Source organism: Pleurodeles waltl, chromosome 12 (genome assembly GCF_031143425.1).
Source record: "Pleurodeles waltl isolate 20211129_DDA chromosome 12, aPleWal1.hap1.20221129, whole genome shotgun sequence".
Taxonomy (NCBI): Eukaryota; Metazoa; Chordata; class Amphibia; order Caudata; family Salamandridae; genus Pleurodeles; species Pleurodeles waltl.
The window spans coordinates 664787003-664802279 of record NC_090451.1 but is presented as its reverse complement, the minus strand read 5'-3'; the positions used below and the strand labels follow the sequence as shown (position 1 = coordinate 664802279).

The window sequence follows — 15277 nt, the reverse complement described above, 5'->3', positions numbered from 1 at the left end:
GCCTACTGCTCGACCACACTACCACAAAATAGAGCATTAGTATTATCTCTTTTTGCCACTATCTTACCTCTAAGGGGAACTGTAGGAAGTTGGCTCTGTATGTGCTATTTCAAAGTAAGGAATAGCATGCACAGAGTCCAAGGGTTCCCCTTAGAGGTAAAATAGTGGTAAAAAATAGATAATACTAATGCTCTATTTTGTGGTAGTGTGGTCGAGCAGTAGGCTTATCCAAGGAGTAGTGTTAAGCATTTGTTGTACATACACATAGACAATAAATGAGGTACACACACTCAGAGACAAATCCAGCCAATAGGTTTTTGTATAGAAAAATATATTTTCTTAGTTTATTTTAAGAACCACAGGTTCAAATTCTACATGTAATATCTCATTCGAAAGGTATTGCAGGTAAGTACTTTAGGAACTTCAAATCATCAAAATTGCATGTATACTTTTCAAGTTATTCATAAACAGCTGTTTTAAAAGTGGACACTTAGTGCAATTTTCACAGTTCCTGGGGGAGGTAAGTATTTGTTAGGTTAACCAGGTAAGTAAGACACTTACAGGGCTTAGTTCTTGGTCCAAGGTAGCCCACCGTTGGGGGTTCAGAGCAACCCCAAAGTCACCACACCAGCAGCTCAGGGCCGGTCAGGTGCAGAGTTCAAAGTGGTGCCCAAAACACATAGGCTAGAATGGAGAGAAGGGGGTGCCCCGGTTCCGGTCTGCTTGCAGGTAAGTACCCGCGTCTTCGGAGGGCAGACCAGGGGGGTTTTGTAGGGCACCGGGGGGGACACAAGCCCACACAGAAATTTCACCCTCAGCAGCGCGGGGGGCGGCCGGGTGCAGTGTAGAAACAAGCGTCGGGTTTGTAATGGAAGTCAATGGGAGATCTAGGGATCTCTTCAGCGCTGCAGGCAGGCAAGGGGGGGATTCCTCGGGGAAACCTCCACTTGATCAAGGGAGAGGGACTCCTGGGGGTCACTCCTCCAGTGAAAGTCCGGTCCTTCAGGTCCTGGGGGCTGCGGGTGCAGGGTCTCTCCCAGGTGTCGGGACTTAGGATTCAAAGAGTCGCGGTCAGGGGAAGCCTCGGGATTCCCTCTGCAGGCGGCGCTGTGGGGGCTCAGGGGGGACAGGTTTTTGTACTCACAGTCTTAGAGTAGTCCTGGGGTCCCTCCTGAGGTGTTGGATCGCCACCAGCCGAGTCGGGGTCGCCGGGTGCAGTGTTGCAAGTCTCACGCTTCTTGCGGGGAGCTTGCAGGGTTCTTTAAAGCTGCTGGAAACAAAGTTGCAGCTTTTCTTGGAGCAGGTCCGCTGTCCTCGGGAGTTTCTTGTCTTTTCGAAGCCGGGGCAGTCCTCAGAGGATGTCGAGGTCGCTGGTCCCTTTGGAAGGCGTCGCTGGAGCAGGATCTTTGGAAGGCAGGAGACAGGCCGGTGAGTTTCTGGAGCCAAGGCAGTTGTCGTCTTCTGGTCTTCCTCTGCAGGGGTTTTCAGCTAGGCAGTCCTTCTTCTTGTAGTTGCAGGAATCTAATTTTCTAGGGTTCAGGGTAGCCCTTAAATACTAAATTTAAGGGCGTGTTTAGGTCTGGGGGGTTAGTAGCCAATGGCTACTAGCCCTGAGGGTGGGTACACCCTCTTTGTGCCTCCTCCCAAGGGGAGGGGGTCACAATCCTAACCCTATTGGGGGAATCCTCCATCTGCAAGATGGAGGATTTCTAAAAGTTAGAGTCACTTCAGCTCAGGACACCTTAGGGGCTGTCCTGACTGGCCAGTGACTCCTCCTTGTTTTTCTCATTATTTTCTCCGGCCTTGCCGCCAAAAGTGGGGCCTGGCCGGAGGGGGCGGGCAACTCCACTAGCTGGAGTGTCCTGCTGGGTTGGCACAAAGGAGGTGAGCCTTTGAGGCTCACCGCCAGGTGTGACAATTCCTGCCTGGGGGAGGTGTTAGCATCTCCACCCAGTGCAGGCTTTGTTACTGGCCTCAGAGTGACAAAGGCACTCTCCCCATGGGGCCAGCAACATGTCTCGGTTTGTGGCAGGCTGCTAAAACTAGTCAGCCTACACAGATAGTCGGTTAAGTTTCAGAGGGCACCTCTAAGGTGCCCTCTGGGGTGTATTTTACAATAAAATGTACACTGGCATCAGTGTGCATTTATTGTGCTGAGAAGTTTGATACCAAACTTCCCAGTTTTCAGTGTAGCCATTATGGTGCTGTGGAGTTCGTGTAAAACAGACTCCCAGACCATATACTCTTATGGCTACCCTGCACTTACAATGTCTAAGGTTTTGTTTAGACACTGTAGGGGCACAGTGCTCATGCACTGGTACCCTCACCTATGGTATAGTGCACCCTGCCTTAGGGCTGTAAGGCCTGCTAGAGGGGTGTCTTACCTATACTGCATAGGCAGTGAGAGGCTGGCATGGCACCCTGAGGGGAGTGCCATGTCGACTTACTCATTTTGTTCTCACTAGCACACACAGGCTTGTAAGCAGTGTGTCTGTGCTGAGTGAGGGGTCTCTAGGGTGGCATAAGACATGCTGCAGCCCTTAGAGACCTTCCTTGGCATCAGGGCCCTTGGTACTAGAAGTACCAGTTACAAGGGACTTATCTGAATGCCCGGGTGTGCCAATTGTGGATACAATGGTACATTTTAGGTGAAGGAACACTGGTGCTGGGGCCTGGTTAGCAGGGTCCCAGCACTCTTCTCAGTCAAGTCAGCATCAGTATCAGGCAAAAAGTGGGGGGTAACTGCAACAGGGAGCCATTTCTTTACAGGAACCCTTGGACTCTGTGCATGCTATTCCTTACTTTGAAATAGCATATACAGAGCCAACTTCCTACACCCCTTCTCCATTGAAGCCTATGTGTTTTGGGCACCACTTTGAACTCTGCACCTGACCGGCCCTGAGCTGCTGGTGTGGTAACTTTGGGGTTGCTCTGAACCCCCAACGGTGGGCTACCTTGGACCCAAACTTGAACCCCGTAGGTGGTTTACTTACCTGCAAGAACTAACAATTACTTACCTCCCCTAGGAACTGTGAAAATTGCACTTAGTGTCTAGTTTTAAAATAGCTATATGTGTTTTATTTGAAAAGTATATATGCTATTGTGATTATTCAAAGTTCCTAAAGTACTTACCTGCAATACCTTACATGCAAAGTATTACATGTAGAATTTGAACCTGTGGTTCTTAAAATAAACCAAGAAAATATATTTTTCTATACAAAAACCTATTGGCTTGGAATTGTCTCTGAGTGTGTGTTCCTCATTTATTGCCTTTGTGTGTACAACAAATGCTTAACACTACTCCTTTGATAAGCCTACTGCTCGACCACACTACCACAAAATAGAGCATTAGTATTATCTCTTTTTGCCACTATCTTACCTCTAAGGGGAACCCTTGGACTCTGTGCATACTATTCCTTACTTTGAAATAGTGCATACAGAGCCAACTTCCTACACAGACAACATACTTACTTAATCAGAATTCCCGTCATAAAGGCTTTCCTGGAAGGACTGAAAAGCATCATTCCACTTAGGGTACACCCAGCCCCAACCTAGAACCTAAACATTCTACTTACAATACACAAGTCCACCATTTTAGCCGTTTCACTCATATCAACTTAAATTTCTTTCATTGAAAATCTCTTTCCTTGTCGCCATCACTTCACTCAGACGTGTTGGTGAGCTCCAGGCACTAACCTTATGCGAACCTTTCTTCCAAATTCATAGGGATAAAGTAGTTCTTATGACTAATCCTACATTTCTTCGTAAGGTGATTTCTCAATTTCACCTAAATCAGTCTATTTAGTGACCAGTTTTCTTCCCGCAATCTGACTCAGTTGAGGAAAGGGCCCTTCAGGCACTAGATGCCAAAAGAGCACTTATATTCTATATAAACAGAGCTAAAGAGTTTAGGAAGACCTAACAGCTCCTTTAGCTTTTTTCCCTCCCTCACAAAGGCATCCCAATGTCCAAATCAAGTATAGACAGATTGATAGTCAAATGCATACACACTTGCTATGCTAAGGCCAAAAGAACTTTACCTGTTCCTCCCGGAGGGCACACTACTCGAAAAAAGGGAGGTACTATGGCCTTCCTTCGAAACATTCCCATAACTGACATTTGTAAGACTGCTACATGGTTGACAGCACAAACCTTCACAAAACACTACTGTGTGGATGTTTTTGCATGCCAGCAAGCCAGTGTAGGTCAGGTGGTGCTACATACACTTTTCCAGTCAACTGCAACTCCCACAGGTTAGCCACCGCTTTTATGGAGGGACTGTTTTACAGTCTTTGCAGAGCATGTGTATCTACAGCCACACGTGCTATCGAACGGATTATGTTACCCTATAAGCATCTACTTGTGGCATGTAGTGCTTTAGATTCACATGCGCCCACCTTCCTCCCCAGACTCCTGTGGCCATTACATTTGCATTATACTTGTACATATGTATTTACACTTTTTATGCACATCTCTTTTCCTACTAATTCATTCCTCTCCTTTCTCACACCCCTGTGGGAAAACAATCTAACAAAGGAGTTGTCACGCACAATATCACCAAAAGGAGTAATCACTTGATTTTGTGACCCAAAATGCTTCTTCGAACAAAAACAAGTTGCACCACTTACGGCCCAACACTAAATGGCAGGAGCATGCAGAGCATGTGAATCTACAGCACTACATGCCTTAAACAAATGCTTACAGGGTAAGCAACATAATCCTTTTCTCCTACATCCAAGCATCCTCCATGGTTTATAACTTTTGAGTAGATTTCAAAACAGTATGCGCCTCCTAGAAGGTAATGTGTGTATTTGGAGGTTACAGTTAAAACAAATGTTTCTGAAAGATGTTTACACAATCGGAATAACCATGGGAATAGTAAAGGAATTGCAGATAAGAAAGTCATTTACTTAGCTTTGTAAAGCTGTGTTCTCTTGCCATATACTTTTTGTCCTGGGATGCAATATATATGTCCTATGGTAAACTCTGCAATCTATCAGTTCCTCGGAGGTGTTTTTTTTTTTCCAGTTTGTTTGCTGAGCTAATCTTGGGAATAAGTACAGGGCTTGTGCCACTAAGGCAGTGAGGGAAGGGCCAATAAAGGGTCAATAAAGAAAAGGTCCCCCGTTAGCCCTGGATTAAGCAGAGGAGCTTTTAATGGCTGTATGTGGAGTAATTGCATTACACAAATAGGTTTCTTGAATACATTTCAATGGCATATTTTAATAATTACTACCTTACCTCAATCAACTTGGATATTTAGCTAAATGGGGCAAGTCACTTCCATTCTGAGTCCTTTCTTTGAGTCCAACCTTCATGTCGATCAATGAAGAGACTTAAATGTGGTAGATGGACGCAGAATGCATAAGAGATTTTATTATGTGCTCTTTAATAGTTACAGGTAGGCTGAAAGATTTTAATATCTGATGTTGTTTTTAAGCTCATTTTAATTTCTTTGCTGTTAATGTACACTATAAGAACCTTTGTGGCTCAGTGAAATCCAGATTTTTCCTGCTACTGCTGCTAGGGAACACACTATTAAAACTTGACAGAAGCAACTGAAGACCTTTCCTTTAAATAGTGGACAGGGACATTGAAAATACATCTCTCCCAGTGACGAGATGTTGATTGTTGGATCAGTAAAGGAAGATTGTTATTTGATACGTTGTGGATGAAGGTGGAGTGAGAGACAACATCCCTTCAACACATTTAGTAACAGACTATAGAAGGGAATGAGATCCAGTGTCATAGATAATGTACCAACCCATCATGAAATGTGATAGACTACAATATATATCTATGCTGCTGCTGAGTCTACTGCAGTATTTGCTTGGCTATTCAAATTGGCAGTACTAAGTTTTGGCTAATGTATCTGAGCTTATCTTATTTTGTGTGCCCAATTGATGTTTGACTTGATTGAATTGTAACTATGTTGAATTGGTCACCCTAGTTAAAAGTTAACACATTTTATTTTCATTCATATATTCTTAGTTTGATGGTTTTGAAGAAGTTATGCTTCCAGATGTTGAGGAAGAAGAAGATTCAACCAAGATGCCCCCACCCCCGAGAAGCAAGAGGAGGAAAGACACAGGAGGAGGGCGAAACAATGAAAAGGTTGGATTGCAGGGCTGAGGGGAAAGACAAGTGTTAAACAACAGATTTGCTACATGCCACAGTAGTCTGATTTGCTCTCATTGTTAATGCTCCTCCATTCTTCCTGCTTTGCCGTTAGCTGATTGGCTAGGAAGTGGAATGTCACCGTTTTTGCCCTTAAACTTTCTAATTGGAGATGTGTAATGTTGGTCCCTTGCATAGATGGGCACACCACTTTTCCTCTCTTTGTGGTCAGATATTCACTCCAACCTATCTCAGTGCGTCTGCTTAGTACCACAATGCTTTCCCTTTGGCTGATATCGAGCTATGTTGAGTTTGGCAGTTAGTGACACTGTAACCCACCCTCACCAACTCCTTTTGGCCAGGCAAGTACCGAATCATGCTCCTTCCCTGTTATGTATTGCAAAAACAGCATGGTTCTCTCTTAGGTACTTATTTGTGTCGCAAAACGCCACCTGATTCTTCCACCCATTAGTAAGTCAAAAGTGCCACACTGTTCTTTCCTCAGGGTTTATCCGGCCAGTAAAACCCAGCATCTACCCCCTGGTCATTGACAGCATACTTCTCCCCCAGATTTGGCAGCTAGTGACACCATGCTCTCCCTCTGACTGATTACTTGATACATTGCTTTGTCATGTAGTTAGCTGGTTTGATCCCTTAGTCTTCCATTCCTGAATTGGCTGGTACTGACCCCAGGCTCTTTCCAAGGATATGGCTAGTTTTTCACATTATGATGTTCCCCTTGATTGTGGGGCACCACACTCCTGTTTTATGGTAATGTAAACCCCATGTTCTGTAGTTTGCCTTGTAGTGACATTTCCCTCCATCTCATTTGTGGATGTGGCTAGTAACAACAACCTGCTCTTTTTTTTGTTTGGCTTATGTTGACACTATTCGAGTTTTAGGGTTTGACTGGCTCTGGAAACATACCATGAACTGCATTTGGGAAAGCAGTGCCTATATGCTTCTCTCATACACATTAGCAGATAATAGTGCAGTGCTCCTCCCCGAGTTTGGTTGGTAAGTTAACATCAAGATACTCCCATGGGTTTGGTGGTAGTGATCACACCATGCTTCTTTCCTGCTTTTTGACAAGTGGCATCACCATGCACCCGCACTATGTTTGGTAGTATTAACAACATGCCCCTTTCCTGTGTCTGTTAGTTAATGTTCTAATTGAGTTCAACTGCAGTTGTCCTTAAGCATGTGATGTTTCTTTCTGCTCAGTTTGGTCTCAGTCGATCAAGTGCATATTTTTTGTTCCCATCTGCAGGAGATGGACTTGACTGAAGCAGTGGGAACCAAAGAGTGTTCGTGCCCCTGTCATGAAGGAGTGGGTGAGCAGAGGCTAAAAAAGACCAAACGAAGGGCCTGCAGCCAGTGCAACTGTAAGGTCAGTCCAGGAAGTAGTAGCAGACTTGTACTGATGGGAAAGGAAGGCTCTTAGACTAAGATTATGAAAGTGGAAATTAAGTCCCTAATTCTTAAATTTATTTATTAGTATGGGACTGTTGCCAATAGTGGATGAAAACATCTTTTGGTTGGGGAGCCGAAATCAACCAAAGAACCAGGGCTAGTATTGATAATTGAGCAGTATAGCAAGTTTGATTAGATCACAACAATGAATTCCACTGGAGCAAATTCCTGCAAACGAAAAGTCATCCCCAAGCAGTATTCAGGTAACTCGTTAATTTCTTTTTTTGAGAGGCAGTGCTCAGAGATATGTTCATTTTATTCTTTAGAAGATTTAGATTTGTCCTTCCACTGAAAAAGAGTGCTTGTTTTCCTTCCATTTTAACCCTTTAAGGGCCTCTTTTCATTTTTTTTAATTTTTTTTTTTAAAGTACCTGACAGCTATGCAGCCAGTCCTACTGAACCACTTTCTTGGGACTAATTTGATCACAGTGTGCTGATCCTGTGCAACCACTGCTTCTAAACCGAATCGCCATCTTAGAATGTCACTGTCCACAATGTATCACTGTTTTACCGTTCCAAGATGGCACTCACCTTTAGAAGCAACATGTTGACCTTATTGGGTCAGTAGAAGAATGATTCATTGTGCTCAGTAGCATCCCAAGAAGGCTCCCCTATCTAATATTTACAGAGCAGAAATTTTTAATGAAATTGTTTTTAGTATATACTTATTTTACGGTTCCATGATGGCTGACATGTTGCTTCTGTACATCTACCATCAGCTGTGTTTAATATTTTACTTATTTTTTATATTACAAGCATTTGACTGTGTGGTGCAGGCTGTGGTATTTTTCTATTGTCTCTATTTATATCCTCTTCATTTACCTTCCATGTGTTTATTGAGTTTGTGCGAGTTATTGTGTTTGGTGCATGGGTGAAGGCACGAATGAGTCACATAATGGATGAATGGGTGCCAAGATGAGTAGCTAGAATATGCGTGATATGTTATTGAGTACCCAACTCACTCGTGACTGTAGAGGTACTTTGTTATAAGTCAGACCTATTGGCATCGACAGTGCTTGGTAACCTTGATGTAATTGGCACCTTGGAAGATATTGCATTGTGTAGAACCTAACCAGCTCAAAGGGAAGCCCCTTAATGGTTGTAATTGACACTTTGTTATATGTAGGGGCTGATTGTGTTCTTGGAGGCCGTATTCTCTTTAGGCCCTGCATGAATGCTTTGATAGCCAGAATTCTAAAGAGAGAATCAAATGTGCTGCCTGTTTGAATACAATAATTGGACAAATTGGTTATTTTGACTTAACAGAAAAGATCAAGCACAGATTTTGCTTCAGAATTACTTTTGGGGGGAAATTGGTTTGAAAACTAAAGGGGTAGCCACATGGATGTCACCTTGTATCACTGTCTGTCTAAGGAACAGGCTTGCTGTAGTCTGTAGATTTTTGTTGTTGAATTGTCAGCTTTATTTAGGACTAGAAAGACAGCTTTATACATACCTTGCTTCGGAGGCAATTGGTTTGGCATAATTATGAGAAGAATGCATTTACGGACAAGGTAGGAAATAAAAACTGTACACCAGTTGAAAATTGAAGCAACACATCTTTTGTTTTAGAGAATGTTCCATAAATAAATAATGATTCAAACAAAGCTTGTCTTTGTGACATATGTAAAAAGAATTGTTCTACAAATGAGTGATAATGAGGAATCCTTTTTAATTTTAAAGCCAGTCAAATTTTAACGCCTGGGTAAATTTCTGACTCGGACAGTAACTGGGGAAGCTCTTTCTATTTTGTCTATTAGGTGTGTGATGGCAAGGCAGTGAAGTCCAAAGATTTGCAGGAAGTGGCAAGTGCCAATCTTCAGACTTCTTCTGAAAAGAAGGATGCTGGGAACTGCCGCGCAAGTGCCGAAGAGTTACAGAATGAGAAGGTGGAGTCAAAGGCTCCTCAGGGCCAAGCAAAGACTGCACAAGGTTTGTTTAGTAAAGGTCTCTGCGTGGACTACTGTTTATTTTTTATTTCGTTCGAGTAACATATGTGGAAAGAACTTGATGAAGTTCCAGGTGAAAACTTAAGGTGTAACCCAGGCTTAAACAAAACTTAGTCTGTGTTATTACAATCTCCAAAATTCTCAAGCACAAGGTTCTTTCTAGAGCCATTCACAGTTTTCTGTCACTCAGATGAACTATACACAATTTATTTTGGCGGCTTCCTTCAGCCTCTGTATTGCTAGCCAATGATTTTCCTGGTGTTTTAGACCATTACAATCTACAATTAAAAGGCTACTATATAGCTGTTTAACACAATCTGTTGTATTTTCTGCACTGATTTGATGTCTTTCAAAGGCATTACACTCAATTTTTCTTTGTTTTCCTAGTTGAACATTGAATGATTCCTCTTTGCCGACACGTTCATATTTTAGTATGGGTAGCAAGGCACCATTTTGAAAGTGTGTTCAGTTTTCTGGATAAATACACTATAGGTTGGTGGTTCCCAACTTGTGGTCCGGGGACACAGGGTGGTCTACCAAACCTTCATTTTATAACATAATTTTAAAGGATCCATTTTAAAACATAATGTAAATGTCAAGGAATTTGAAATTGGAGGCTAAACATTAAATTAGTATCCTCAAGATTTGTGGGAGTAGTGCAGGTGCATCAACAGAACATATTATGGACGGTGTGTGGCTTCAATTAAAATGAGAAAAGCACCAACCTTCCTATTAAAATAATTTTTTTAAACTTTTATATTTAGAATTGCATGTAATTTAAAATGTTTTACCATTTGTGTATGTGTTTGATAAATGCTTGTTTCTGTATTTTTTTGTGTATTGTTTCGCGGATTGTTTCGCGGTTCAAATCATCGCCCATTTTAGGCAGGCGTCCCTGGCTTTCAGTAACGACTCAGTGGGTGGATTCCAATAACGATTCATTGGGGATCCCCCGGTTTCAGTAATGATAAAATGGGGGTCCACAGAGGTCAAAAGGTTGGGAACCACTGCTGTAGGTGAAAGAAACTACCTCTATTTATTTGTACAGGATGACGTCTGAACATTGGATAGCAGTGGATCGTCCTCCTAAAAAGTAACCTATGAAAGATTTATGTAATGAAAGGCTTAACAGAGAAAGTAAACAGTTGTCTGTTTACTCCCTTTTGAGTCTGTTGGAGGAGGGTCAAAATCTTGAGTGCAGTTACCCTCACACTTTTAGTGAGCTCACAGTGTTATGACTGTTAATCTGTTGCTCTGGCAAGTCTCCTACAAAGAAGAGGCTGAACTTGTATGTTACTTACATATTGCGAGGTGGACATTTTCAGAGCGATATCTAGAGTGTATTTGGGACTCTGGTTCCTAGTTACCTATGATGCTGGAGAAACAGCTCTATTGTTGTCGTTTCTGTGTAAGCAAAAATGATTGAGCCCTTGGGTGCCACTTGTGGGAAGTTTGTTTCATCAAGGACACCGTTGGGAAGCATTCAGTTCCATTATCAAAAACAAACTAATAGCAAAACTGCGGTTGTCTACTTGGATGGCTAGTCTTAACCATAAAATATATATTTAATTTTATTGATTCTTTCCCCCTTGTAGGAAGTTGGCTCTGTATGTGCTATTTCAAAGTAAGGAATAGCATGCACAGAGTCCAAGGGTTCCCCTTAGAGGTAAAATAGTGGTAAAAATAGATAATACTAATGCTCTATTTTGTGGTAGTGTGGTCGAGCAGTAGGCTTATCCAAGGAGTAGTGTTAAGCATTTGTTGTACATACACATAGACAATAAATGAGGTACACACACTCAGAGACAAATCCAGCCAATAGGTTTTGGTATAGAAAAATATCTTTTCTTAGTTTATTTTAAGAACCACAGGTTCAAATTCTACATGCAATATCTCATTCGAAAGGTATTGCAGGTAAGTACTTTAGGAACTTCAAATCATCAAAATTGCATGTATACTTTTCAAGTTATTCACAAATAGCTGTTTTAAAAGTGGACACTTAGTGCAATTTTCACAGTTCCTAGGGGAGGTAAGTATTTGTTAGGTTAACCAGGTAAGTAAGACACTTACAGGGCTTAGTTCTTGGTCCAAGGTAGCCCACCGTTGGGGGTTCAGAGCAACCCCAAAGTCACCACACCAGCAGCTCAGGGCCGGTCAGGTGCAGAGTTCAAAGTGGTGCCCAAAACACATAGGCTAGAATGGAGAGAAGGGGGTGCCCCGGTTCCGGTCTGCTTGCAGGTAAGTACCCGCGTCTTCGGAGGGCAGACCAGGGGGGTTTTGTAGGGCACCGGGGGGGACACAAGTCCACACAGAAATTTCACCCTCAGCAGCGCGGGGGCGGCCGGGTGCAGTGCAGAAACAAGCGTCGGGTTTTCAATGTTAGTCTATGAGAGATCTCGGGATCTCTTCAGCGCTGCAGGCAGGCAAGGGGGGGATTCCTCGGGGAAACCTCCACTTGGGCAAGGGAGCGGGACTCCTGGGGGTCACTTCTCCAGTGAAAGTCCGGTCCTTCAGGTCCTGGGGGCTGCGGGTGCAGGGTCTCTCCCAGGCGTCGGGACTTTAGGTTCAAAGAGTCGCGGTCAGGGGAAGCCTCGGGATTCCCTCTGCAGGCGGCGCTGTGGGGGCTCAGGGGGGACAGGTTTTGGTACTCACAGTATCAGAGTAGTCCTGGGGTCCCTCCTGAGGTGTTGGATCGCCACCAGCCGAGTCGGGGTCGCCGGGTGCAGTGTTGCAAGTCTCACGCTTCTTGCGGGGAGCTTGCAGGGTTCTTTAAAGCTGCTGGAAACAAAGTTGCAGCTTTTCTTGGAGCAGGTCCGCTGTCCTCGGGAGTTTCTTGTCTTTTCGAAGCAGGGGCAGTCCTCAGAGGATGTCGAGGTCGCTGGTCCCTTTGGAAGGCGTCGCTGGAGCAGGATCTTTGGAAGGCAGGAGACAGGCCGGTGAGTTTCTGGAGCCAAGGCAGTTGTCGTCTTCTGGTCTTCCTCTGCAGGGGTTTTTCAGCTAGGCAGTCCTTCTTCTTGTAGTTGCAGGAATCTAATTTTCTAGGGTTCAGGGTAGCCCTTAAATACTAAATTTAAGGGCGTGTTTAGGTCTGGGGGGTTAGTAGCCAATGGCTACTAGCCCTGAGGGTGGGTACACCCTCTTTGTGCCTCCTCCCAAGGGGAGGGGGTCACAATCCTAACCCTATTGGGGGAATCCTCCATCTGCAAGATGGAGGATTTCTAAAAGTTAGAGTCACCTCAGCTCAGGACACCTTAGGGGCTGTCCTGACTGGCCAGTGACTCCTCCTTGTTGCTTTCTTTGTTCCCTCCAGCCTTGCCGCCAAAAGTGGGGGCCGTGGCCGGAGGGGGCGGGCAACTCCACTAAGCTGGAGTGCCCTGCTGGGCTGTGACAAAGGGGTGAGCCTTTGAGGCTCACCGCCAGGTGTTACAGCTCCTGCCTGGGGGAGGTGTTAGCATCTCCACCCAGTGCAGGCTTTGTTACTGGCCTCAGAGTGACAAAGGCACTCTCCCCATGGGGCCAGCAACATGTCTCTGGTGTGGCAGGCTGCTGGAACTAGTCAGCCTACACAGACAGTCGGTTAAGTTTCAGGGGGCACCTCTAAGGTGCCCTCTGGGGTGTATTTTGCAATAAAATGTACACTGGCATCAGTGTGCATTTATTGTGCTGAGAAGTTTGATACCAAACTTCCCAGTTTTCAGTGTAGCCATTATGGTGCTGTGGAGTTCGTGTTTGACAGACTCCCAGACCATATACTCTTATGGCTACCCTGCACTTACAATGTCTAAGGTTTTGTTTAGACACTGTAGGGGTACCATGCTCATGCACTGGTACCCTCACCTATGGTATAGTGCACCCTGCCTTAGGGCTGTAAGGCCTGCAAGAGGGGTGTCTTACCTATGCTGCATAGGCAGTGAGAGGCTGGCATGGCACCCTGAGGGGAGTGCCATGTCGACTTACTCATTTTGTTCTCACTAGTACAGACAAGCTGGCAAGCAGTGTGTCTGTGCTGAGTGAGAGGTCTCCAGGGTGGCATAAGACATGCTGCAGCCCTTAGAGACCTTCCTTGGCATCAGGGCCCTTGGTACTAGAAGTACCAGTTACAAGGGACTTATCTGGATGCCAGGGTCTGCCAATTGTGGATACAAAAGTACAGGTTAGGGAAAGAACACTGGTGCTGGGGCCTGGTTAGCAGGCCTCAGCACACTTTCAATTGTAAACATAGCATCAGCAAAGGCAAAAAGTCAGGGGGCAACCATGCCAAGGAGGCATTTCCTTACACAACCCCCCCCCAAACGAAAGAGGATGAGACTAACCTTTCCCAAGAGAGTCTTCATTTTCTAAGTGGAAGAACCTGGAAAGGCCATCTGCATTGGCATGGGCAGTCCCAGGTCTGTGTTCCACTATAAAGTCCATTCCCTGTAGGGAGATGGACCACCTCAACAGTTTAGGATTTTCACCTTTCATTTGCATCAGCCATTTGAGAGGTCTGTGGTCAGTTTGAACTAGGAAGTGAGTCCCAAAGAGGTATGGTCTCAGCTTCTTCAGGGACCAAACCACAGCAAAGGCCTCCCTCTCAATGGCACTCCAACGCTGCTCCCTGGGGAGTAACCTCCTGCTAATGAAAGCAACAGGCTGGTCAAGGCCATCATCATTTGTTTGGGACAAAACTGCCCCTATCCCATGTTCAGAGGCATCAGTCTGCACAATGAACTGCTTAGAATAATCTGGAGCTTTTAGAACTGGTGCTGAGCACATTGCTTGTTTCAGGGTGTCAAAGGCCTGTTGGCATTCCACAGTCCAGTTCACTTTCTTGGGCATTTTCTTGGAGGTGAGTTCAGTGAGGGCTGTCACAATGGATCCATATCCCTTCACAAACCTCCTGTAATACCCAGTCAAGCCAAGGAATGCCCTGACTTGAGTCTGGGTTTTTGGAGCTACCCAGTCCAGAATAGTCTGGATCTTGGGTTGGAGTGGCTGAACTTGGCCTCCACCTACAAGGTGGCCCAAGTAAACCACAGTTCCCTGCCCTATCTGGCATTTGGATGCCTTGATAGAGAGGCCTGCAGATTGCAGAGCCTTCAAAACCTTCCTCAGGTGGACCAGGTGATCCTGCCAGGTGGAGCTAAAGACAGCAATATCATCAAGATAAGCTGTGCTAAAGGACTCCAAGCCAGCAAGGACTTGATTCACCAACCTTTGGAAGGTGGCAGGGGCATTCTTTAAACCAAAGGGCATAACAGTAAACTGATAATGCCCATCAGGTGTGGAGAATGCTGTCTTTTCTTTTGCTCCAGGTGCCATTTTTATTTGCCAGTACCCTGCTGTCAAGTCAAAGGTACTTAGAAATTTGGCAGCACCTAATTTATCAATGAGCTCATCAGCTCTTGGAATTGGATGGGCATCTGTCTTGGTGACAGAATTGAGCCCTCTGTAGTCCACACAAAACCTCATCTCTTTCCTTCCATCTTTGGTGTGAGGTTTGGGGACTAAGACCACTGGGCTAGCCCAGGGGCTGTCAGAGCGCTCAATTACTCCCAATTCCAGCATCTTGTGGACTTCCACCTTGATGCTTTCCTTAACATGGTCAGACTGTCTAAAGATTTTGTTCTTGACAGGCATGCTGTCTCCTGTGTCCACATCATGGGTACACAGGTGTGTCTGACCAGGGGTTAAGGAGAAGAGTTCAGGAAACTGTTGTAGGACTCTCCTACAATCAGCTTGCTGTTGGCCAGAGAGGG

General features: G+C 44.8%; 1 protein-coding gene across 4 annotated transcripts in view; it reads left to right on the top strand.

The window, feature by feature from the left end:
• Window positions 1-15277, top strand: part of GON4L (gon-4 like) — a 393663-nt gene that overhangs the window by 343651 nt on the left and 34735 nt on the right. For all 4 annotated transcript variants that reach the window (XM_069218468.1, XM_069218469.1, XM_069218466.1 and 1 more), the window contains 3 exons: window positions 5992-6114; window positions 7388-7507; window positions 9351-9522. In XM_069218468.1, coding sequence (XP_069074569.1) covers window positions 5992-6114; window positions 7388-7507; window positions 9351-9522 — 415 coding nt within the window. The remainder of the gene's footprint in view (window positions 1-5991; window positions 6115-7387; window positions 7508-9350; window positions 9523-15277) is intronic.